At 43.0% G+C, this 25,802-nt stretch overlaps 2 protein-coding genes across 5 annotated transcripts in view; one reads left to right on the top strand and one right to left on the bottom strand.

Annotated features, from left to right (window-relative positions):
• The window catches only part of VDAC3 (voltage dependent anion channel 3), a 15,005-nt gene extending 3,252 nt beyond the window's left edge, over positions 1-11,753 (top strand). For 2 of the 3 annotated variants that reach the window (XM_076359055.1, XM_076359056.1), the window contains exons 2-9: positions 614-685; positions 1,836-1,885; positions 5,786-5,938; positions 7,085-7,137; positions 8,554-8,781; positions 9,675-9,825; positions 10,951-11,008; positions 11,257-11,753. In XM_076359055.1, the coding sequence (XP_076215170.1) occupies positions 614-685; positions 1,836-1,885; positions 5,786-5,938; positions 7,085-7,137; positions 8,554-8,781; positions 9,675-9,825; positions 10,951-11,008; positions 11,257-11,348 (857 nt within the window). In that variant the 3' untranslated portion in view covers positions 11,349-11,753. Of the gene's footprint in view, positions 1-613; positions 686-1,835; positions 1,886-5,116; positions 5,284-5,785; positions 5,939-7,084; positions 7,138-8,553; positions 8,782-9,674; positions 9,826-10,950; positions 11,009-11,256 lie in introns of those variants that run through there. The other variant, XM_076359058.1, reaches the window with a different exon arrangement.
• On the bottom strand, positions 11,747-25,802 carry IKBKB (inhibitor of nuclear factor kappa B kinase subunit beta). 2 transcript variants are annotated; one of them, XM_076359052.1, is made up of 21 exons: positions 25,678-25,802; positions 25,508-25,602; positions 24,566-24,683; positions 23,741-23,810; positions 20,820-20,908; positions 20,247-20,336; positions 19,750-19,874; positions 19,305-19,412; positions 18,864-18,993; positions 18,202-18,396; positions 17,835-17,949; positions 17,359-17,482; positions 16,948-17,099; positions 16,772-16,833; positions 15,623-15,732; positions 15,312-15,361; positions 14,666-14,765; positions 14,322-14,469; positions 13,986-14,113; positions 13,161-13,251; positions 11,747-12,587 (listed from the first exon to the last, which is right to left on the bottom strand). In XM_076359052.1, the coding sequence occupies exons 1-21, from the start codon at positions 25,780-25,782 to the stop codon at positions 12,531-12,533; spliced, it is 2,262 nt and encodes a 753-aa protein (XP_076215167.1). In that variant the 5' UTR covers positions 25,783-25,802; the 3' UTR covers positions 11,747-12,530. The 2 variants fall into 2 exon arrangements, with proteins under 2 accessions (XP_076215167.1, XP_076215168.1); XM_076359053.1 differs by lacking the exons at positions 25,508-25,602; positions 25,678-25,802 and adding an exon at positions 25,299-25,333.

Here is a 25,802-nt window from a genome sequence, read left to right as displayed (position 1 = left end):
GCCTGTCCTTTTGAGTTTTGTAAGTAGTTGTAACGGTTACCTGTATTAGAAAAGGTAGTTTTTGCTGCTGTGTATACACAGTGCAGAAGTACTCACTGGTGGTTACCAGACAGCGTAAGACATCTCTCTTTATATTTTACAAATCTCTGAAAAAACTTTCTAAGAAGTCACAAGTGCCCATGAAATCAGATCTCTTTTCCTTTGGGGTTGTTCAGTGCTGACGTGGCTTCGCCACTTGGGGTCCCTTTCAGAAAGGGTCCTGTCACGAAAGCAATGATTGCTTGTTATCGGAACAGCGATAAGGCTCCCATGAGTTCTTTTTGCAATGTAAGAATGTGAGGCCTACATATGTAGTTGAATGTAATACTGTTCCTGGGGTTTAGTGATTCCAAATAATGGCTTTCATAACTACTTTGAATTGAAGTAAGTTTGTTTCTGACAAAGCAATGATGACACAAGGATGACTTTCATGAATGTTCTTCAAAGGTCTTGCAGCTCCGTATCGGTGAAGTACGCAGAGGATACTAGTCATGGACATTTACAAATGCTTTGGGTGTAGTTTAGATGTTATGCTGTTAAACCTAAGATTCTTACAGCTTCCAACATTTTTCAGATCCAATGGCTGTCCCACCATCATACAATGACTTGGGAAAGTGTGCCAGGGATGTGTTCAACAAGGGATATGGTAAGTAACGTGAATGTGGTTTGATAACCTTTCATATTTTTTCTTAGGCATCTTGAAAATGACAATAAAACCATTAGTACCCCAGAGATCCCCTAAATACCTTGTGGTAGGAATTCAGCAGAGGCCCGGAGCATCTAGCCCCTTCTGAATTTGAACTTTAGACATGTATCATGAAAATGATGCAGTAGGCAAAGGGTTAGAGGGGAAAGTTATGAGTTTGACCTTAAGATGCACTCCAGAACAGTCTCTGCAGGAGAATGCTGCATTTTTTACCTTCCAATTTTTGTATTTAGAGGCATTGAATCAGTCAAACTCACGTAGATTGCCATAGGAGACCATATGTGGCAACAAACAGGCTCCTGAGGTAGAATGATCTTTATGTTAATCAGAACAGCCTATTGTCATAGCTATAGTGGAAATAATTTCACAATATTTGCATTCCTCTTCAAAGAATTTAAATGGAGAAATTCTGATATTAGTCCGTTTTCTGGGAGCAGTACTAAAAGTGTTGATGATTTTTATCTGGTTTTGTGAGCGTGTAATAAAGATTGCATTTGTATCCCAAATCCATATGCTACATAAAATTAAAAAGAACTCTGGTCTGGTCTCTGCCACCCTGGAGTTCAGGCTTTGCTAAAATTCAACTCAAGTTCCCTGCTTCAGCGTCAGTTGTTTCAGGCTTTTCTACTCTGTGCAAGGGCCAGGTATTTCCAGATTATTCATAGCAGATTAGAAAGAAAAGGAAGAAAACAACGCTATCTCTGTATATGGCACTGGTTGAAGTAAGTTGAAACATTTTTCTTGGAGAAGGGGAAAAGAAAAATTCCTGCCCTGCAATCAGAAATATAAAAGTAAATTGAGTAAATCAGAAGAAATGGTAACTGTATTGATTGGTCCCAGACTGCAGGTAGCTACGGAAGGTGGAGGTACTTGATGATGGGTGACTGTTATGAATATAAGTTATGAGGCCACCCACTTTGAATTGTCAAAATGCCTTCAGTCATTCCTCAGTAAGATCAACAACTGTTGAAATATGAAAATAGGCTGTTTCAGGTCAGTGTACCCTACCTGCTGTACTTTGGCTGTGTTGGAAATAAGCCTTGCTTGTATATTGTGGTGAAACAGACGCTGTGTACTCTTCTATTTTCAGGTTTTGGAATGGTCAAATTAGAGTTGAAGACCAAGTCTTCCAGTGGGGTGGTAAGTATTGGGGGCTTTCAACATCACCAGCATTGCAGTGGAAGGACAAACTCCAGAACTGGTTGGTCGTAATAACTTGCTAGCAGGTGTTGCTTCTCTCTTTCAGTTCTCGTTTTAAAACCTGTAGCTGACTGAGGTATTTCTATAATGATGTGTGGAACGGATGTAGCAGTACTTTTTTTCCTGTGGCGTGCAAGAATTTTCACACATTTTGTTGTGGACATGTGGCTTTCCTCCCTGTTCCCACTGCCACATCCCAAACATGAGTTTCTTTACCCTAAATAGCTCTCATTTCTGCTTATGAATGCAATTGAGTTTCTCTGTTGTTGTTGGTTTTTAGAGGATTTTGAGTCCAGACTGACTTTTTATCCAAAAGGCCAAGGGGCAAATAAGAGCCACGGTTTAACTTAACTTCATTTTCACTCATCTCCACCATGCTTACAATGCAAGACTTAATTAAAACTAGCATTTTATAGACCTTAATTAAGCTTTACCACTTCAGGGAACTAGAAAATACTATAATCCCCACTTTAATGATGGAGAAGCGGAGCTTCTTCATGATTTCACAGGAGAGCTGGCAAAACCAGGAATAGATTTCATAATTTTGGTCTTTAACCGCAGGCATATATTGTTTACTAGATAAGCTTATTCCTACACTGAGTCTCAGTTCTGTGTGTGCTACCACTTGATGCTGTTCTGGTTGATTAGCTGTGCTGCTTTTCAGCCTACTTCATAACCATATTTGCCTTAGCTCCCTCCTTCTCTTGCATTCTTACCAGGCAAATGGTGTAAGTCATTCCTTTTGTATTACTGTATTCTGTCTCAATGGAGCTTTTGATGCATTGCGCACCAGGAACGTGTAGGCATGAGAACTATGTGGTCTCTGTACTATGACCACTACCAGTTACTGACGTTTCACGATATGCATAGTTTTCCTGGCTGGAAGTTTTGGTTCTCAAATAATATGATAATGGTTAATTATGCTGTCTTCTGAATGTGGCGGAACATGAACAACCGTATTAAGTTCTAAAACGGGCTTTTCCTTTTCCATGCAACTTTCGTGTTGGATGTTTATCCAGCTGGTAAGAATAGTGACTGTTTTGGCATGTTGGCTCTTTATTGCTTTGTCCAGCGAGGTTTTCTGTGGTGCATACTGTCGTTCATAAACTGTTCCATTGTTTTTCATCATGTTATCATCCACGTCATGAAGTTTGACTGTGTCCATAGCTCTTAATCTGCTGTATGATCCATGTATGTAAAGCCATTTGCAATCTTTGTCCAACAATCCACAATAAGAACACTGTAAAAACAGTAGGAGGGAAAACAAGATAGATATGGTATTGATATGGTTGTTTGTTGCTTCAGGTTTTGTGCTTGTTATTGTTTCTAATGAGCATTCTGCTGCAACAAAATGGTGTTTTGGGGATGGAGATGAGGTTAGGAACAAAGCGTGAGATCTAATTTGTACTTGGTACTAATAGTACCTCTGACTGTTATGATACAGAAATGTTTTGGGTGTTTTTCCTGTGGACTTAGAAAACAACAATGGTAGCGTCTATTGGTTATAATGGTTTCATAGATTGCAAGTGGTTTGGCCTAGTAAGTGCATGGCGTTCCTGAAGATGCCAGCCACTGTAAGCCAGAAGGTCAATGAGAAGCTGAGCTTGACTGCTGATTCAGACTGGAGTGTGATATGGAGCCAGAATGAGTTTGATTTTCAGCTACAAAAAATTCAAGAAATGCTTCTACACGAGTTGATGAGACATCTCCAGTTTAGACAGTTAAAGATTGATGGCAGCAGATGCTGACTGTGTGCCTTCTGCTTCCAGAAGCAGATCCAATTCTGACATCTGGCAAAACCCTTTGGCTTTTGATCCTATGATAGTGCAGGGTTTTTTTCCTTTGGCTGTGAGAAAAGCATTTTACAGTCTTTCCTCTGCTTGGTCTGAGAAACAAATCAAGCCTTTTTAATCAGTTACCTGCCCTAAGATCAGAAGAAAGTTACTTCTGAATTGTGATGCAGGTTTGAAATGTCTTTACACTGAATTTGTGGAAGTGACATTAGAGCAGTGTCTTAAAGGATAGCATAACACATCCTGACTTGCGTCACGTATTTTTGTTAGTTGGCTAGATGTGTTATAAAACTGCTGTGCTGTTGTAGTAGTGCATTAGCTCGAGTAAGTGTCTTTCTCCCTGCACACACCCCACACACACCCCCAGTGTGTAAGGAATGCTACCTGGCTGTACTTCCCTGGCACTTCAAAACCATTTAAGGACAGGCTTTGTACACTCTGCAAAGTCCAAAATTGTGAAAGTAATGTACGCAGCATCCAGGAATACTGTCCTGGAATGAGACGGATCTGGAAAGTCAGTGTTCCAAAGCTTTGATGTGTTGGCAATGGATACTGCCATGTCTTAAGCACTGTATCTTTCAATATTTAAACTTCAAAAGAGGTGTAACTTGGAAATGTAGTGGCAGATTAATTATCTTTCTTCAAGGAAAATATTTGAGAGATGAGGACAACTGAAACGAGATCAGTTCTCAGATGCTTCTTAAAACCTAGCTCGTACACCTTCAGCTTACTACTGCAAAAATATGCCTACTTATTGCTTTATACTCTGTTGTGCATGAAACACTCAGTAGGCTACCTCTGAGTTATTCCAGGAGGAGAGATGTTGAGACTTCAAGTCCCCTAAGTAACAGGAAGCTCTGATGTGTCGGGGACTGGCCAAGCAGCATAGGACAGCATGTTACAAAATACGTATTATACAAAATTCAAAGTTGTTGGTTCAATTACAGTAATCAGTGAAGGACCAGCCTGATGGAGAGATGTCAAGGTGCCACTGAGGTCAGGTTATTTTCTGATACTGTGAAGGAGAAAAGGCCTACAATTTTAAGGTGCCTTACAAAGGGGTGACCTACCTTGTAAAGTATAGTTGCTGGCTGAGGTAATGACAGAGAAGTTAGGTTGAGGGAGAAGGTACTAAAGTCATCAACATGGTATATGAAGAGTCTAAGTGACAACAGTATAAAGGGTAGGGGGAACAACAACGTTAGGGTGCAGTAGTCGGTGTGAAAAGCATCAATGATGACCATTCTCCAGAAGACATTTTCACTGCTGAAAGGTGGAAAGAGAAAAAAAGAATAAAAAGGAAGAAACACACGAGATGTTTGGAGAAATGCAAGAAAAACAATCTTTTTTTTTTTTTTTTTTTGCTATTCATCTAGCAGCGTAAGTTGGATGTAGGATTGCTTTTCTTCAGGGAGAATGGACTTACAGAAGGACTATAATAGGTGCTATCTCATGCACAATTGGGACAGTACTGGTAAGATGACAAAGGCAATTAGAGGAGATTGTGAGGAAAAATCCAAGAATACAAGCAGCTTTGTATCCCAAGCGAGTATCTTTTTGTATCTGAATGTGGATCCATGTGAAGGTACAGAGCAAGTTGTGGAATGTTGAAATAACAGTGGCCACTTTGGAGCGGAAAAAAGTGGCGGAAGAAGGTTTTTGGTGCAGGGGAGGTTGGTGGATAAGTTAGGAAAAAAGCGCAGTAAAAATTAGAGGCGGGGAGCAGGTAATCAAATCATGATGCAGATAAAAAGTAAGTGAAGATGTCGAGTCTTTGTGTAATAGTGCTTTTTCCAACCTAAGCAAGTTCAGGGCTCTATCAGCACACCTCAAGAAAAGAAATATCCAGAACAGAGATGCCAAAAGGAGTAGCGTTTTGTGATGCAAAAATAATTATTTTTGGTGGGGACAGGGAAGAGGAGGAGGATTTTGAGGGCTCTGTCAAGAGGCCTAAGGGTAGTAAGTGTGAGTGCTGGCACTTGACAAGTGGAAAAACTGAATGTAATTAAATATCAGAGTGCTGAAACTGATATTATGCTCTTGGCAGGAATTCACTGCAACTGGTTCTTCTAACACAGACACAGGCAAGGCTTCAGGCAGTCTAGAGACCAAATATAAGATCAAAGACTATGGACTTACCTTCACCCAGAAGTGGAACACAGACAACACACTGGGAACAGAAGTTTCCATGGAGGATCAGGTAAGAGAAAGTAGATACTCTGAAAATGTTTCTGCAACTAGTATGAGAAAGTATTGAGTTGAGCAGAAAACACTGAAGAGTGAAAGTTGCACAAAACTATCTGGAGTACTAAAAAGAAGGAAGTTATGTATACTTGCAGAATGCAGAGACCGAGAGCATCATGAATTTTGGGGGTGCGGGGTGCAAGCATTCCCACATCAGTGTGGTGCTACATAATGATCCAATGGTACCGAGTTATTGCACTTAGGGGCATGCAAAATTAGCTAGCTGGTTGAATGAATATCACTATTATCACTCCAAATAGGAGTTTTTGTTTAAAGATGCACTCTAGCTATGTAGAACTGTCACTGCTGCAGTCATGCAGAGAAAACAAAAGAGGGGTCTCGTAGTTTTAAATGCTGTAATACATAAGGACTTAAGTTTGGCTGCCTTGAGATTGAATATATTTTGAAAGGTTGAAGAGAAAGATTAGTGTTTGTAGCTTGGCACTGCTTACACAAAGGGTTGCTAGCATACAGCACTCTCAAAACAGACAATTCTTTTTCAAAGTAATAGCTTTATGCTTTTCACTTAATGCCTGAAGCGTAAGGTAATGGTGCCAAAGGAAGTAAAAGTTTTGTGGTGCCCTCCACCATGTATGGCCATCAATTTTTGTAGTTATGGTTTTGCACTTTTACCTGTGCTTTAAAATGGAAAATCCTGTCCAGCTCAACACAAGGGTGGGAAAGCTGAGGCAGGTACACAGTTTGGCCTGTGAAGTAGTACTGTGTTTCAAAAGAATACCTGTAGATTCTGAGAGATTCTTGAGCTACCGTGTGGATTGTTGGAACTACAGGGAGCAAACATGAACTAAACAGTTTTCTTTCTTTAATGTAGTTTCTCAATTTTCTTGTCAACACTGGATTTGAAATCTTCTGTAATAACGTATCTACGAAGCGTGTGCTGTTATAGGGCCTCATTGTGGGGAGAAAAAGTCCAAATTTTAATCACTCATCACAGCACCTTCAGATTTTGTTGTAAAACATGTGGGAGACATTATGGTGTGTTTCGTCTTCTCTTTAGGCAGGAAGTAGAGCTATAGTAGTGGAATATAACAAATCACGTTTCAGCAGAGTTCTGAGCAGATGTCTTTGTTTTTCTTTGCAGTTGGCTGAAGGATTGAAGGTGGCTCTTGACACTACATTTGTACCAAACACAGGGTAAATATTTTCCATTACCTTTATCAAAGGAGTGCTAGAATTTCCCATAACTTTCAATTAGAAATGCTTATTCTGGTCATTGTGTAAATGCTTAAAATTTACTGTAGAATATTCTGCAGGCACTGTAGAATATTTTGAAGGCAATGGATAATACCGGGCTCAGAAGGACAAGGTCTGCTAAAAATGATTCCTCAGCTCTTTGGCCATTGGCAAATTCGTTGTTTTGCAGTAGGTATTACATTTTTGTAACTCTCTCCTCAAACAGCTAGGTCTTACATGGAGCACTTAACCATGTAACCATGTACCATCTTTGTCATGGTGTTGACGGTCCTACTGCTGTCAACTCAGTGCCTTAAGAACACAAAGCAAAACTATTTTTTTTTTCCTGATGCTTTCGGGCAGATGTCTATGTACAACTGAATGAGGAGGTAGAACCGCATAGGTATTATGATAGGCAGTGGAATAGCACTTTTTTGTCATTCTCAATTATCATGTATTTATTTTTGGTAGGCAGTAGAGCAAAGGAGGACTGTTTATGTCTGGATAATTTATGTCTGGATAATGCACAAAGCTTGAGACTGCTTTGTAAATAATTACTGGTATTTCTTTATTGTTGGGGAGAGCCTATCACAAAATTCAGAGTTTGAAATACTGCTTGGATGTAAGAAATGAGAAGCTAAGTCAAAAATGAGGCCCCAGGCCTGGGTATGAGTGACAGGCAGCACAGTGTTCTGCTGTGTCTTCAGTGGGAGAGAAAGGAGTTGGGGAGAGGATTAAGGAGGTGATAAAATTTTGTCTCAGTTATGTTAAGTTTGAATTGGTAGCAAAATGAGCACAAAGATGCATTGGAGAGAGAGGAAGAGGCTTCTCCAGAGGGACAGAAAAAGGCTGACTAAGTGGATGATGTCTGGAGGATGAGGAAATTTGTTTTCGATAGAGGAGACTGGTATCCAGCAGTGAAGAAGGAAAGCAAGCACTGCACATGAAGAAACGGTGGAGAGAACTGAGCAGACAAAAAGTCACTGAAGGACAGAAAGGCCAGCTATTGGTGCGGGATGTCATGGATGTTTCTGAAAGAAACTGATGATGCCATAACGTGTTGCACTCACTTGTGGAGAACAAAATTTGAAACCTGATGGTTTTTAGAGCATAAGCAGAAATGCTTTTGTCTTTTTTGCTCTTGAGGATTTTAAGGAGTTTGAGATGGAGGAGGAAAAAGTGGCACCACCTAAATACGCATAATGCCAATATTACCCTTATCCCATGCCCTCTTCAGCAGCTGTTAATGTTAAGTTTTGAGTAGGCATTACAGTCATTTAATTAACTGGCCTTAAGGGACATACATACGTGAATAAAACTACATATAATACATACTTGTATACTACCGGGGATAAAATGGCATGTTTCTCTCTGCAGGAAGAAGAGCGGAAAGTTGAAGACCTCCTACAAAAGAGAACATGTAAATCTAGGCTGCAACATAGACATTGATCTCTCTGGACCAACCGTCTATGGCTGGGCAGTGTTGGGCTACGAAGGCTGGCTTGCTGGCTACCAGATGGCTTTTGATACAGCCAAGTCTAAGCTTTCGCAGAATAACTTTGCCTTGGGATATAAGGCAGGAGACTTTCAGCTGCACACTAATGTGTAAGTATTATCTGAGCCTAGAAAAACATTATCAGAGGAGCCAAACTAGATGAATAGTGAGCATTAACGGAGTTAGGTGAAAGGTGGGTGGATGGAAGGGGATGCTGATTTGTACTGAAATAATTTCTATTTGGTGTTTTCATCTTAAGTACAACTAAAGCAGGGGCAACTTTCCAACTCTTGGCTGTCTAATGAGACCTTGTTTCAGGGTAATTTTGGGTTAGTGGTGTAAAGGCACTTTATGTTAATTTGGAGTTAAAATCTGTGAACTTTAACTTCTATTTTGGTGCTAGATAAAAGAGTCTTCAATTAAGCTACTGTACCTTGCCCCCTTCCCCACCAGACAGAAAGCTGCTGGCTCAGAAATGCCTAAGGTGGAAGAGAGAGGTGTGTGTTGCATTGTGCTTGAGTGTTTCCAGCTGTCATTGCAGTGTAGCTCTAGTCTTGACATTCAGATGCTCTGAGAGTCTTTAAAGATGGTGTATGTAAACAACTGCAATGCAGTAACATTGTTTTCAGTCTCATCGTTCCCATAACTGACTTAAGTCTCCTTCTGGATTTGTCCCTTTACATGTTATCGCAGGCGTGCTTTCTTAATTTAAGACAAGCAAGCAAGTTATCTGGGTTCTTTTTTTGTCAGAACCTCAAACCGTAGGTCTCAGCTGTTGGAAAGTCTTGTTCCATTCTGCAAGCAAAACTTATGTTTTGGGTAAAAAAACGTGAGCAGGAATCTGCCAGCTCCAGAGATGAGCATGGGTCCAGGGAAGCATTGGAGCTCTTGGTTCATTTTAAGAGATAATGATCAAATGATTGTGAGGAACGGTTAATCTAAAGAGTTGTTACTATTTACTAAACAAGGCAAGGCTTGACACACTTGCATCTATTACAAACAGGAATGATGGCACCGAGTTTGGTGGGTCTATTTATCAGAAGGTTAATAATAAGGTTGAGACATCAGTCAATCTTGCATGGACCGCTGGCAGTAACAACACACGTTTTGGTATTGCTGCTAAGTACCAACTGGATGAGAAGACTTCCATTGTGGTAAGAATTTTGTTACAGGAATGAGTATTTCAAGCTCCCTTAAATACTGAAAATTTGTGGTATGAAGTAGTTGCTTTAAATAGTTACTGAGAAAGTATGGTAGATGGCAAACTGTGGCTTCTGTTGTGGTTCAAATTTAAATTGGGACCTCAGAGGTCGTATTTGTAAAACGATGGGGGAAAAAAAATCTAAAGCACTGGTTTGTCCATGGTGAAATAGTCACTAGTCTGACTAGTGTGCTTGTAGCCTATGCAAAATGTGTTTCCAAAAGGTAATGAGAGGATGCAGTATCCTTTTAATTCTCTAATTCTTATCTAATGCATAGTGTAAAACTGTACTATAGTAAAATGACAGGAGTTCAGCTGAGCTTACAGGCTTCTCCTAACAATCAGTTAACCCTTGAAAGTCAGCTGAGGTCCTGAGATAAGTGTTGTTGCTGATGCTTGCAAATTCTTGCAGAAATGTTAGGGCCAAAAAAAAAAAAGGTTTAAATAGTGAGAGAGAGAAAGAAGAGGTTCAGGAGACAAAATGTGTCCATGGGGAAGCGACGGTGAATAAAAGTAACTGTGTATGTTCTAACACTAAGAACTGAAGCAGCAAGCATTTGTTATGCTGCAAAACAAGAATTAGTTCCAGGACAAGTCAGCCAAAATTAAAGATGTGACATGCTATTGTAAACAGCTCAAAACTTAGTAATGCAAAAATGGGTTTGCATATTCATATATTTATTGCTCATTAAGAAAAAAAAAATCACTACTAAGCAATTTGTGAACAGGGGTCTGTGACCAAGACAGACTTCATTGGCTATTAAGGGACTGTCGTAACTAGCCCTTTAAAGGATATAAAGAGACAACGTGGGGAGCAGTGAAGGACAGGGTGCCGTTTTCTGTAGGCGTAATGGGTCACAATTTAAGGGAAAGATTGGCACTATGACTTAAGCCTGTTACAGCTTAAGCTGGAAACTCTTGAGGAGAAAAGGAAAAGATTGAATATGCCTCTGCTAGAGGTTAGTCTACAAGCAGCTGAAAGAGTTAATGCGTAAGCCACCTTCTCAGGGCACTGGGACAATTATGTCTGAATATTTGTACATGGTGTATAAATATTGTGATCTCTTTTTTCCTGTAGGCTAAAGTGAATAATGCCAGCCTGATTGGAATTGGTTATGCTCATGCCCTCCGACCCGGTACGTAAGTCCAACTGGTAGCAGCAAATAGTATTAGTACTACACTATGGGTTATTTTACTGTCATGTCTACAATGGAATACATAAACAAATTAGCTAGAAATCTTACATAGGCTCATGGAAGTAAAGGCTGTGTACGTACAGAAGTTCCTATAGCAACGAAGACATATTAGTGAGGCTTAAGTACTTGAGGAAGGGCATTGTACAGGGATATCAGTGTACGAAGGGTCTCCTTGCTTGCTTTCCTAGGTGTAAAGCTGACCCTTTCAGGCTTGATTGATGGCAAGAATTTCAGTGCTGGAGGTCACAAAGTTGGGCTGGGATTTGAGCTGGAAGCTTAATGCAGCTTTAAGTAAAACAACAGGTGGTGCTCTGGAAGATAAAGGAAAAGTGTACCCAGTGTGTTTCGGCCTTAATATTACTCTGAAATTTCAAGAAGTGTGAACTTTCTACTCTTCCAAAGAATCATTTTAACCCAACACAGAAGTCCAGAGAGCGCCAGCACATCAAAGGAAGATACTTGAAGGTATGCATGGAACTTGTGATGTTTGTGCCACATTTCACTTCAGTTTCCCGTATTTTAAATCTGTTCCTAAAAACAGATGAAAATCCCACCTCTCCCCATTATTGTATTGTATCCTGCATGTCCTATACTTCACAACGTTTTATAAAAGGTGGTCTCTGTGCTGTAGTGGAAAGTTGGGCTTACATCAGAATGAAATAAATTGGTCACAGTTGGAACATAATGTTGGTGTGTCTTGTCTCTCAGTAAGGTTCAGAAGAGCTATGCTCCACCCAGCTCTGCTTTTTTTTTTTTTTTGATGCAACTTTAAGCATGGTTAATGGATAATCTGCAGATACTTTGTTGAACTAGATGTGTACGCTGAAGGTTTCGTTCTCTGTGGTCTCCAGAATAACATCCTTACACCTCTCACGTTTTAGAGACCTGCACAGTGAAAGCAGCTTTTTCATTAAAATGTTATTGAGGGTATCAAAAAGAGCAAACCAAAAGTTTACATGTTTTAGATAATTTCGTTCCCATATAGAAAACAAGTATTAGGTAAGTACAACCATTACACTTAAGGAAAAAAGTGCAAATCAGCAAAGTTAAGAAATTAAGTTCACAGTTCAAGTATATTAGGAAGGTGACATCTACCAGTGACTGTGCAAGCTGATTGCATGCGTTGTCCATTGGTCATTAGAAAGCCTAAAAGGCAGCAAAACCACCACATGTGATGCCTAAGGGAAGATACATCAGGACAGAGAATAAGAATATCTGCTGTCTTAAGGCACAATTAAGAACTTTTTCCAAGCAGTTAGAACAGGCATTTCCTACTGTATCTTTGTGAAAAGTGTCCGAGAGGTGGATACTAAAAGCTAGACCATGTGTATCATCACATAAGCAGTAGGTGACAGTAGAAGGAGGCACTTGAACTTCCCTTCTCAGAGGCAGCAGCTTTTCACAGTTGGCTTCCTGAAGTAGCATGTCTTCAGAGGCAACCGAAGTGATTTTACATCTGGGTTTATTCTGGACTGTTTGTTTCTTCCACCTGAAGCTGCAGCCAGCTCCAATCTAGAGCCTAAAGAATAAAGAGTTAGAACTACGAAGTTCAACACTAGCTTACAGTTGAGATTTCTCCAGAATAAAGGGGAAGCAATTTAAAAGATTCAAAAATTTTACTGTGAACAAGTTGGTCAATATAGTTTCATGATGAACCATGCAACTGCTGCAAAGGAAACCCTTAAGCTACTTACTTTCTCTAATATTTTACTTTCTTTTCAATAGTCTGTTTCATTAAATAAGCATCCCTACCCACCAATGTATTGCCACCCCAAGACCATCCCAATTTTAAGAGTGCAATTTTGCAGTATTTTTGTACAACAGCCCAGCGCCTTCCCCCATCCTTTATTGTTTGGCACAACTTAAGTCCCCAGCACATGGCTCCTGTTCTCAGCAAGTAGGGAATATGTCAGTCAGTTCAAGTGGAGGAGTAGGTGCTTTCTATCTGCCACAACTACTCTCTCCTTCTCCAAAAGAGTAATGTGCAGATTTCTATTAGCCATATTACTTATTGGTGGCAAAGTTACACATGCAGAAGTTTGAAGCCATGAGCTTCCCCAGTCTGCTTATAGAAGAATATCAAATATGTTACCATGAAGCTCTGCTCCTGATCCTTCATTGTGTCATGCATCACATTTTCCAGTTGGCTACAGAGTTTCTGTGATTCCAGCAGTAGCTCCTCACTGAAAGGGACAATTATTACATAATTATTTTCCACGGCAGTTTTGTTTAAAGAGATGCTGCCTCTACCTTTAAGAAATATTTCTGGCAGGTATGCTGCAGAGCACTGAAGAATTAACCTTTACCAGTCAGCTCAGAAGCTAGTAAGTCATATTGCAACTAGGAAAGTCGGTGGCATCCCCAGATTTACTGGGACAAGGGAAAGGAAGCGCGTTCCAAGTTGGAGTTGGGTTCTTATTATGTGGAATCACTGTTGCTAGAGAAAAAGTTGCAGAACAGCCTATAAACTAAAGGATTAAGCAACATACAAATAAACAAACTAAGGTCTGTCATTCCAGCTGGTGACCCAGTTCGTTTAAGCAAGCCAGAACTACACGTGCTTGATTATAGCAGCCTCTCCTTTATGATACAGCTCAGCTACTATCGCCTTGCATGACAATGCTCCAACAATTCCCGTTGGCAGTGTACTTCAAGTGAGCCCAACCATTCCAGATAAAACAAACGCTTTATTATTGAGGCAGGGGGAAGTGAAGCTATACATTATTCCCCATTTTTCATAAGGAAGATTCACAAGCCCCAGGAAGTCCAGCTACTAGGTAGAAAAGGCTGCTGACAATGGAAGCCGAACACAAAGTGTAAAATGTGAGAAAGCCTGTGTGTCATTATTTCACAAAGCAGGAGCCCCAGTTTTGTAGTGCTGGCATTAGCAGCTACAGAACTCCAAACTTTGCCTCACCTTTTCCTGACAGATTCTGATAAATTGTAGGTTCCAGAAGGGACCTGCAGCAGCAGCTGACCAGGGCTACCAAGACGTGATGTGTTCATGCTCTCTGGACTGCCAGTAACAGGACCACGTACTTTACTCTGAAGGAAACACAGAAGATTCAGATTGCAATTATTTCCACCACTAATTTCCAACAGCCAGGAATATGAGACAGCCTGGAACTTGGCTTTAATACTAATTCAAAATAAGAGAGAACCATAGGACATACTAAATTTACTATTAATTATTTCAGTAACCTGTGCTACAAACCATATTTTCAGGTTAAACTGGAGGTTTTATTTTACTTACACAAGCAATTTTTAGCAAGTTCCACAGTTCTTTCTGTCGTTTCTCCTGAAGCCTAACAACTGTTTCCTCATCTTCATTCATCAGATTCATCACTTTCTCCACTCTGGGGAACAATTCCAGTGCCTTCTGCTTGCAAACTACAGTTTTACTATTAAAAAAAATAATCAGATCACACATGGGCAACTGCAGTAGAGGAACATTTCTGAAGTTTCTTATTTCCTGTGACACTCTGAGATCTCATTAGCTGTATGCACTGTTTTTTAAACAGCTAGAACAAAACCTCTTGCTGAAAGAGAAAATGCTTTCTCTCAACCCTCAATAAAAGCCGACTCTACAAAGCTCACCTGAGCTGAGCATAAATGACTCGGACTTTTTTTTCAAAGGTCTGGATTGCCTGTAGGAGCAGTCGTACTATTTCTTGGCTGTCACCACTTGTCCTCTGATCTGGAATGAGAGTCAGAACATTACACAGAAAGGTAGGCTTATAGGACAGAGTGAGAAGATTCTTAGCAGCTTGTTTCCACTGCTTCTTCAATCCTGAAACATCCCAAGTTCAGGGCATGCAAGTTTGACTGGGATGAATTGCACTAGATTTTAGCCACCTTCTTCAAAATTACGAGAATTGGAAAGCAGAGTTGGTAGGGTGGGTTTAATGCCTTGGGGCTGTATAGCTGCTCAAAGGAACAGCTATGTCTTTCATCCCTCCTACACAGAAGCAGCAGCGTATGCTTGCAGCAACAGCTTGCTCTGAGAAGAGCTCCAGAGGAGTTTCAAGAAGAGCTCAGAAGGTGCCAAGAAAGCAAGGCTGGCATAGTTTAAAACTGACTCCCTGACTCCCCTCTTCAAAAACGGGCGAGTCCAGTAGAGTCCATGTGCAGCTAGCATATGGGCAGGCCTAGAATGCAGAGAGTTTTCTCAGTGCTCATTATTGCATCTCCGAAGTTACTATCCACACAAAGCAAGCTGACCTTGAGCTAAAATGTCTTTTACCTCTTGGCTTCTCTCTCAATCTCCGGTACAGCTCTCTGGCTTGTTCTTCTCTAGAAGAAAAAGGCACAGAACACAAAGGACTTCTCTAGAACCTAAATTATGAACAACTGGTTCAAGAACTCAAATCTTTTATATATCAGTCTGCCATTTCAGACTAATGACAGGTAAGGAGTCAAAAACTGTCTTTTAGTGTCAAAGTCCTCCCAGTCCCCCATAATTTGGGCTGAAGAGATAGCACCTTCATTGTCCTGCAGTAAATAAGCTTAGCTAACAATACTCCTGCATCTGAAGTTCAAGGTAGTTCAACTCACAAATCCTCCAGTGTTCCTCCTTGTTTACGACCTAGTGGGCTTCTCTGCAGGTCCACAATGTCTGTCTGCAGGGCCATCATCCTCTTCACTAGCTGATCCACATCATCCTCCTGAAAGCAGGGCAGAACATAAGCAATGGGACAGTCTCGTACTAAGAGACACTACCACTCACACTGGCTCTTCCTTTCTCATTCACATTTCTAAACACATCTGCAAGATGCAAACAGCAGCCTTGGACAAAGACAAATGAGAATATGAGTAATTTCAATTCAAGGAAATTAGCTTGGTGCTCTGGGATAAAACAACTTCCAAAAATTTTTTGATAAAAAATTCAGCCTGCGACAAGGAGCCATTGAAGGGTCTGACTTTGTAGTACATGTACTGCTAGTTCCCAGGCCATCATGCTTCCTTTTCCTTGGCTATTCCAGATGTCTCATCCTATCCATCACCGCTTTTCCCTCAGCACACAACCAGATCCACACCTGGCACCCCAAATTCTGCTTTTCACTTGAACTCGTTCACATGCAGAAGCTTGTTAGACAGTCATTCTGCCCTCTGCCTCATTCCAACAGAGGAGGACCAAGTGTTGGAAAAGAATAAGATATCGACTAGTCACCTTTCACTCCTCATCTGGGAGCGATGGTCCTTGGCCCTACTTACAGGGGTTACACTGTTGTGTCAAAAGGCTGAATGCCTTACTGGGAGCAGGTGCGGAATGTGCACCAAGAATGGGAAATCGTTGCCTTTTCAAAATTCAAGACTGATGCTTAAAATTCTTGTGTTCAATCATCTGATCATTCACTTTCCCATTCAGTTTAACCTATGTTCCATATCCTCTTTTCAGCTATCCTGGCTCCAGGATTGGGTTAGCAGGACATCTGAGTGCAACCACCGCAAAATCTCCTCTCGCATTCCCCAAGATCTCCCTTTTCCCCTAAGCCTTACAAACACAGTGAGCTTCATGAAGTACTGGCAATGGACAAAAATGGTGCCACCCAAACCAAGGCAATGTGACACCTGGAATCAGCCCAGACACAAGAAGTTTCTATTTAAGGGAGGACAATGAAGAAAAAAAAAAAAAAAAAAAAAAAAGGAAAGAAAAACAAGCCTCTTTTTCTTTAGGATAAGCAGTTAGATTCAGAAACATACCCGCCCACAAAGTTCCACAGCTTGCTCCATCTCTTTCCAGGCAAACAGCAGCTTCTCAGAAGCTACAGGAATGAAAGAAAAGTGATTGCTTTTCTCAAGTTCATACAGGAAAAGGTAGATACTTTGTGGGGATAAGAGACTTAAAAAGACCTCTGTTTGCCAGATGCTATACTCACTAATTCCAAATTCAATCTGCTCTTTATACTTCTCCAGATCGATTTGGATGCTTGTTTTAAAGAAGTCCAGCTTTGCTTTCAGCTGCTGGGAAAGGGAGGCCATAGAATTCTTCATCTTTGAGAGGGTACTATTGTAACGCAACAGATTCATCCTGCATGGACAAGAAGAAGGTCCTATTACCCTCCCAAACTAAAAACATAGACTTCCACTTATATCAAAAGTAGATACTTCAGAGTGTAGCAGTGAGCACAAAAGCAGTTGTATCAGAGTTCGGAACTCTCAGCTTTTCATTAATTGTTAACGGCTCCACTCATGGGCTTCCCCATTCCAACAGGGTCCCACTCCTGTCTTTTCCCTTTCACCAGGGAGCAAAGGCAGAGATAAGTATTCTAGAGAAACTGCCACCGTACATGGCTGCTCGCTGCCCCTGCTGAAGCCGGTTACAGTCCTCTTTCAGCATCCGGATTGTGTGCCAGATCTGACCCCACACTTTCCGCAACTGGAAAAAGTGGAGATTCTTCTTTGGATCCTGAACTGGAAACAGAGGGGGGGGGGGGGGAACGTACGTATCAGCATGAAGCCTAAAAGCCATGTTATCACATGACAAAACAGACCAAAACATCACTCCTTTGAGGGGCATGTTACCTCTTGCAAAGCCTATAGTTGGCTAACCCCTATGCAGCTTCCCCAGTATATCAAAATCAAACACTTCCTTTCCTCAGTTATTTTAACAAATTGAATGAATGCTATGCCAGTCCATTCTACTGCTTCTTCAGTCCCAATATGCAAAAGCTCTCTTCACTCTTTGCACGATACAGACCACAGAACACAGGCAGCCCTCTCAACGTGGACAACCTCTCACATTCATGCTAGAGAAAGTTCTTACGGATGCAGTCAACACTTTCTGGATGAGGACGCAAGGCAACCTGAGCCTCATAGGCAACTTTCTGGTTATCGAAGAGGAAGAGGAGGTCTGTGTCTGCAGCTGCAGTATCATTCACCTGCAGAAGACAAAAGACCCAACTAGGTTTTCTCAGAAAAAGCAAGCCTCAGTAACACCATAAACAGAATGTTCCTCCTCAGCCAAAGACTGAACACCAAAGGCAATAGGGTGCCTATTCTGCAAGGGCTGTTAGGTCTGTGTGGTTATTATGCCAAAAGCCTGCCAGAACAGCAGGGAGTGCCGTGCTCCCAAAATGACAGCAGTGCCTGCTGATTCACTCAACAGCAAGGAAGGGAGTATCCAGACTCACCTTGCTGTCAGCTATATGTTTAGTGGCCAACTTCTGAGAAAACAATGCAAGTCCAGCTTCCTGCAGTAGCTCCTGGTCCTGTTCTGGGATTCCCGTATCTGACTGGATCCTGGCCTTCACAGTCTGCAGAGTCTCCTCCTCTGTCACAGGGTAGGTGTGTACAGTTCCCGTAACCATGTTCAAAACATGAAGCAACTACAAGAAGAGTTAGCGTGACATGAGAAGGACTGAAGATATATTGGTCATGTTTGAGCAGAGATCCCAGGACTGAGACATTGGCCACTGATAAACTGTTCAAAGCACTTGCAGGGCTCAGGAAGTCACTTTGCAGCTACTTCATAACATTATGCCAAAGTCCCTGTCCTCCATCAACTGGAAGAGAGGCCACATGGCAATTAAACAGCTTCAGCCACAGAATCCTCTACCAGAACATGGAACCAAGCACATACACAAGCTATTTGCTACTCCCAACAAGTTCAGGGAGTATTTGTCCTCAAATAAGCAAGAGGAAAGCACCTGTCACTAACTGTCAGGAGACAGCTAAATGAGATTCTGTGCTGCTGCTCCTCCTCCTAGGTCTATGACTCAAGCCTTGTCTCTCATGGGCTACAGGCAACTGCTCTCTGGAAAACTTTTCAAGGTAATACAGACCCATTACTCACCTTCAAGTTCAAAATGTCATCCAAAGCTTTGAAACACCCATTGGGTCCATATGTAGGATCTGTACCTCTCTGCCGTGGGTGCCACATTAACATGAGTTGCAGCCATTTCTCCAGCCTCCCAGCCAAAACACTGAAGGATCAAAACAAGAAGGGAAGGATCAAAACAAGAAAGGGATCAGAAGAGGTAAAAGTGCATTTGCAGTCACCATATGGTCTGGTCTCTGCAGGAGGACTGACAAACAACTTCCCCCCCCAATGCAGTGTTTAGAAGGCAGAAACAGAGACTCAACTACACAAGTCTCACAAGGGACACAAGCATTGTTTGTGTCATGCACTCAATTTATTCACAGATTAACATAGTAAGGCATATAATATAAACCTGGTCCTTTTGCAGAAGAAACAGTTTATCCCAGCGTGGCGTAACAGATTTCTAGTCCTCACCTGTTTAGATTGTTCGGGCAGGGCAAACTGCTAGAAAATTTGACTTCTCCAGATAAGTCTTCTGAAACGACAATATCCAGCTCGCTCTTCTGTCGCACTTTTGTATGCCTAATGAATTCAAGCAAGTACAATGGTGAAATAATCACCTGCCTTTCCCAGCCCACGTTAGTAGACTCTTAAAGCTACTCTTGACAGATGTAATACAGATGCTGCTTTGGTTTCTGCTACCTGCCCTGCAGGAGTCAGTCCTGATCCCAAAGAGCAAGTATCAGGAATGCTGAACTTGCTCAGGTAGGTCAAACTCCTGTGAAGGGAGTCAGTCTCCGTAAGGGCAAGGAACATAGGGTCATTACCTTAAGAATCAAGGGACCGCACTTCTACTTCCTGTAAACAGGACAGTCGCATTGCATGCACTCTTCTTATCACCTGGCCCCAGCTCACTCACCATTGCACTGGCTGCCAGTTGGGTAGGAATGGTCGGAAGCCTGTAATGCACTCAAAGGCCAGTGTTCCAAAGCTCCAGTAATCCACCGTCACAGTATACTTCTGCTGTTCCAGCAGCTCTGGAGCCTGAGACAGTTTACACACGCATGAGACAAAGCCACCCATCTCTTAGCTCTCTCTATCCCTTAAGAGCTCATTAACGTTTGTACAACAGATTAAAGACGGTGCTGAACGCTCTGCCTCTCACAAGCTCTGAGATCCTCTCAGAGTGAACAGCAGAGGTTATTGGCACTCCTGCTTCTTATTTATAACAGACATAGCTAACAGACACTGTGAAAACCCAGTGTCAGCAAAAAAACAGTCACCTTTGCTAGCTGCAGCACCCCAAACGCACCCCATACCAGGACAAGTACTTCATCCCAGCCCAAAGCCTGATAACAGTTAACTCTATCCCACTGCAAAGTGGTAGCTGCTCTTCTAGCTGAATTCCTTCCTTACCAAGTACTGTAGAGTCCCAACAAAGGATGTGCATAGGCTACCCTGATCCAACTCCTTAGCATAACCAAGGTCAATGATTTTGTGTATTAACTGAAACACACAACAGAGAATAAGAACACTAGAGAGAAGTCCTGTTAAAAGCACACCATACAGCAGAGAAAGAAAAGGTTCAGCTCTTCAAAGGTATGCAGGAAAGGTGCCAACGAAGAGATGGAAGTGGAAATGGGAGGCTCCTGTAGATTCCTAAAATCACAAAGTATGTGAAGTTGTCATTGGCTTGATACGCACAGAGCTGGAGACATTACTGCTAATTCAGATCTTTGGTCAATCAGTAGAGTCTGGTTCTTTCCTTAATAGTTGAAAGTCAAAATGTCAGGTGTTACCAGAAGTCTAATACAACCTTTCATCTCAGCTGCATGCAGAATACTGTTCATCTGACACACAGATCTGAGCTAGCTGTTATCCTGGGTTGAGTGCTCTTGCAGAGGGGACCACTGTAACTGCATGAAGCACATGCACGCTCCTCTTACACTTACTTATCTGTGCAGGCAGAGACACCTGGTTCCTGCTTACCCTTTGCTCTCCTTGCTGAAGCACAATGTTCTCTGGTTTCAAGTCTCTGTGGATGATCCTGTTCTCATGAAGGTACCTGAGAGCAGAAGCTGAGACACAGAAAAAGCCACTTTTAAGAGTGTAACTAACAGTACCTAGCATGAGCTCAGTAAGGATTCATTTCTACCTAGTGTAAGCATGGCTTTTGGGTCAAACCTTGTACAATCAAACATACAGTGAAACACCAAGTGCAAGATGAAAAGTCGGCATCAAACACAGAGTTTGCTCTCTGAGTCTTCCCTCATGCCCTTCTTGTAAATAGGAATAACACTGCCTAGCTTCCAAGTCAGCAGGGATCTCCCCAGACTCCCAAGACCTTTGGTAGATGATCAAGAGGGGGTCCTGCCATAACATCCACCAGCTCCTTCAGTACTCTGGGGTGAATCCCATCAGGCCCCATGGACTTGTGAACATTCAGCTGATACAGCTGGTCCCTGACAATTTCAGTGTCCACAAAGGGAAAGTCACTGTTCCCGCACTCACAGTACTCCAACTCAGACCTTGGGCTGCCCGGTCCCCTATCAGTATTATTAAAGACTGAGGCAAAAAAAGCAGTGAATGCCTCCGCTTCTTCTTCATCCCTATTAATCAGATGACTATCTTCAACAAGTATCACTCCAATGTTTTCTTCAGACCTCCTCTTGCTATTAACGGACTTTAAAAAGCCTTGTTGTCTGACACAACACTGGCCAGTTTCAAGTCTAATTGAGCTTTGGCCTTTCATGTCTTCTCCCTGCATATATGAAAAACAGCTCTGTAATCTTCCTGCAAAGCCTGATCTTGCTTCCAGAGATCATACAATTTCTTTTTCCTCTTGAGCTCCATGAGGAGTTCCCTGTTCAGCCAAGCCGGTCTTCTGCCCCGCTTGCTTGCCTTACAACAACTGGAATTGCCTGCTCCTGTGCTTCTAAAAGGTGTTCTTAAAAACTGACCAGCACTCACGGACTCCTAAGCTCTCAAAAGCAGATTCCCAGGGTACTCTGCTAAATAGCTCCCTGAATAGCTTGAAGTTTGCTCTCTTGAAGTCCACGGTAGCAACTCAACTGTCCTTTTTTCCTCAGTACACTGAAAATTTTAAACTCAACCATTGCACGGTCACTGTGGCCAAGACAGCCACCTATCATCACATATTCCACAAGTTCTTCTCTATTCACAAATAGCAAGTCTAGGAGGGCATCTTTCCTAGCTGGCTGAGTACTTGTGACAAGAAATTACCTGCCACAAACTTGAAGAATTTCCAAGACCTGCTCGTCACAGCAGTATGATATTCCCAGCTGATGTCTGGGAAGTTGAAATCTCCCATAAGGACAAGGGCACCAATCCAGAAGTTTCTCCTAATTGCCCAGAGAGTAACTCATCAGTGCTAACATCCTGGCTGGGCAATTGAGTGGCTATACTCAGCTTTTCTTTACCTATCTGTTTCTTCAACAGTCTTAACCTAGAATCCAAAAGCTGCTCAGCCAAACGCTTCGTTCTGTCCTGTCCACAAGGTGTTCTCCTCCCCATTTCACCTGCAAAATTCTTCATAGGAAATTTCTACGCAACATACTTTCTCTGCTCAGAACCACTGACACCCCACAACTGGCAGATTGATGAATTCCATCTATACTAGAAAGACAAAAATCTCATCTTAAGAATACACAAAGACAGAATAAATGCCCTCTATTTTCTCACACTTGCTCAAGGTAATAGCTTAATAGATCTCCCCTCCTGTGGATAAAAAGAAAAATCATGGTACTAGGAAAAACAAAACTTGGCAGCATTTCCAGTTTGTGCTTTTCGGCCATGACTCAGGCCTGAGCCAAAGGGACTCACTTTTCTGCTCTGAGACTTCGTGTCCCTTCTGAAAGCATTGCATTCCCAGACAGAGCTCTCTTGTTCAGTGCAAAATGATCCAGCTAGACTTTCAGGAGTTATCAACAATATAACCGTCCTTCTCCTGAAGGACAGCAACCCTAGAAAGACCAACTAGGCATGCACTGTAAGCGATCAGAAGAACAAGTTATATCAATAGTCGAAAATATTTCTTATCAGCTACAGTTCAGATCATACAATTGAAAATTTGGGTCTGTCCCTCTTCCCATACACACACAAGCATGTGAACACAAACTTCACTCTAAACATGATCTGCCCTTGTCTCTGGTCAGCACTCAGTATCATTTCCTGGTCACTAAGGAGTACAAGGATGAGGCAGCAGAATACAAATGCTCTGGGAACACAAAGGGCGGGAGATAATGCCTAACAGCCACCCATGCAGTAAAAGTAGTGACAAATGCACGTTTATTCTCCATTTATTCTCTTGCCACAAGCTCATTTTCTAAGCATACATCTGCCCCAAATATGCTTCTTAAGTATCTCCTCTCTAAAGCCTTAGCACCTGTCCAGTTTTGCCTCAGCTGCAACTCAGCTCACAACATAGCTTGACCAAAAAACTCCACCCCAAAAGTCTCTAGACAGCACTTGGCAATCTTTGCACCAGGACTGCCTAAAATTCCACATAGTGGTTGCCCAAATGCTAATGGCAACCCACTGATGACACACGCACTGAAGGCCTGATGATCAACTGTTAAGCTGAGGGTGGACACTGATGTGCAACATAAACCAGAGACACTTGGCAAGTGTTCAGCTATCCAGAACCTTCCAGGAAATCCTGAGTGGCATTTTTGCTAGGCAAGAAAATCCGTCTCTACATTTTCAAGAACAAAAATCAAAGGTTGGCTCTCCCACAGGGAGGGTTGGCAGAGCAAGACAGGAAACAAGTATACTCTTCAAAGATCAGTCTAAGATGGAGTCACTAAGGTCACTGCTGCATATCCTTAGAGTGGATTTGGCACTGAAAGGGCTTCCATAGTTCAGACAACTGAAGGTTGTCTACCACTTACCAATATCAGATAACAAGATGAGAATAGCTTCTTCCCGCAAGCCACAGCAATTCTCCAGCTGATTCAGGTACTGCAAGAAAACAACACAGAATATAGTCTTTCCCTCCTGTATCCTGAGTGAGGCTCACAGTCCCACAAACTCTCACGGATGCAAGAAGTTCCAGTAACAGCAATGAAATTCTCTAGACACACAAAACTCTACGGGATTGCAACCTCCGGTAGCAGCAATTAGAGCTTCAGGCCTCGGTCTAACCGCACGGGAGGAGAAAAGAGTGGGTGAAAGAAGTCAGTGTCATCTCCATTCTCTTCCTTCTACTTGCTCCATCCTTCATAGCCATTTCCCCTGTGCCTAGCAGTATCAGCTCAAATCTCAGCTCTAAGCTCTGGGTTTTATCTATAGGCAGATTATAGCAAAGGATAGAAAAACAGTAAGATTAGAATTAACGTGTTATTTTTTCCTATGACAGATAGGAGTTAATCACTTTCAGGAAGGATATAGCCCACAGATGTACCCTGCCCTACGATGGTCTTGGCCATACTCACATCCTGTTGCACATCCCACACACATGCCCTCATCCTCTACGTGCAAACTCCTCATAGTGTCACTTGCAGCCAAACAAATATGAAAAGTTTCAGAAAGCACTTAAGTCTTCAAGAGCTGAACGTATTATCAAGGACCAACCCACCAAAACCTGTTGGTACCATGACAAGAATTAGGAGGCATCAGGATGTGAAAACAGAGGTTTTACAGGGAAACATCAATAGAAACCCTAGGATCACCTGAGAAGCTGATCCAGCCCTTGGTCACCATCCCAGGGATCTCACCTTGCGGAGGTCTCCGCCTTGGCAGTACTCCATGGCCAGCAACGGCAAGTCATTTGGTGCAAGCTTCTGCATCCCTTCAGGGACATCACGAGCAGCCACCACATTGGGATGGTTCAGCCTGAGGAGTGGAAATGAGGCAAGTACACATGACGAGCGGAACTAGGGTAACACCTGAAAGACAATTCTTCTGCAACAGCTATGCAGTTTCACATGCTCATGGTCATCACACAAAGTCCTACAAAGACATTAATCTTTTTAGAAACTGAACTAGTGAATTCTAAAGGTCTGCAATTCATCCATCCTTCAGGGACCTAGACTCATCCCAACTCCTTGCAATTCATGCACAGTCAGTGCATTCTTTCAATGCACACGCACAACACATCTGCCTAGGAGCTACAGGAACGTGCCTTGCGAAGGAGTGTGACGCAGCCTGTTGCCACCCTCCAGAAAAGACCCAAACCACAATCAGACCATTGCCTCCTACAAAATCAAACGCCCCGAAGGACAACCCAGCACAGACATTAAGCTAGGCAAAAGAGCAGCTACATGGCAGAACTGTAACACTGAAGGCAGCGGCAGAAGCGCCGAAGAAGGAAGTCTAAGACCCAAGACTCTGACGAAACACAATGCGAGGTTTTCTTTAGCGTGTACTTTTATGCACTTGCCCCCGTCGAGGGTCGGGCACCCTTCCGGAAGAGGCGGCAAGCGGCCGACAGCCTCTCCCACCATTTACCTCAGCGCAGCCGTTAGATCCGCGCTCGAAGGCCGCCCCCGCTCGCGCGCCCCGGGGGGGGGGGGGGCGCTGACGCAACCCCGCCTGGCGGCCGCTCCGCCCAGCCCGCCCCGACGGCGAGCGGGCAGCGGGCTCCGCCCGGCCCAGCCGGGAGCGCCAGGCCGAGGGCCGGCAGCGCCCCCGCCTGCCGTCGGGGCGGCCCGCCTCACCTCTTCATGATCTGTATCTCCAGCGCCCAGCGGTCGCGGTTGCGCGGGCTCAGCTCCTGCCGGCACTGCTTGATGGCTAGCTGCTCGCCGGTCTCCTGTGGACACAGCACGGGCTCGGCTGAGCGCGGGCCCCGGACCGGGCCGGGCCGAGGGGGCCGGCCGCCGCCTACCTTGTTGTGCCAGCGAATGACGTTGCCGAAGCCGCCAGTGCCGAGGCGCTCCTTCATCTCCCAGGGGCCGCAGGTCTGCGCCTGCAGGGCCGGCGGCCGGCTCATTGCGGGGCCACAGCGCGCCG

This window comes from Aptenodytes patagonicus, chromosome 24 (genome assembly GCF_965638725.1).
Source record: "Aptenodytes patagonicus chromosome 24, bAptPat1.pri.cur, whole genome shotgun sequence".
Taxonomy (NCBI): Eukaryota; Metazoa; Chordata; class Aves; order Sphenisciformes; family Spheniscidae; genus Aptenodytes; species Aptenodytes patagonicus.
Note: the sequence above shows the minus strand (reverse complement) of the source record. Positions and strands in the feature narration are given on the sequence as shown.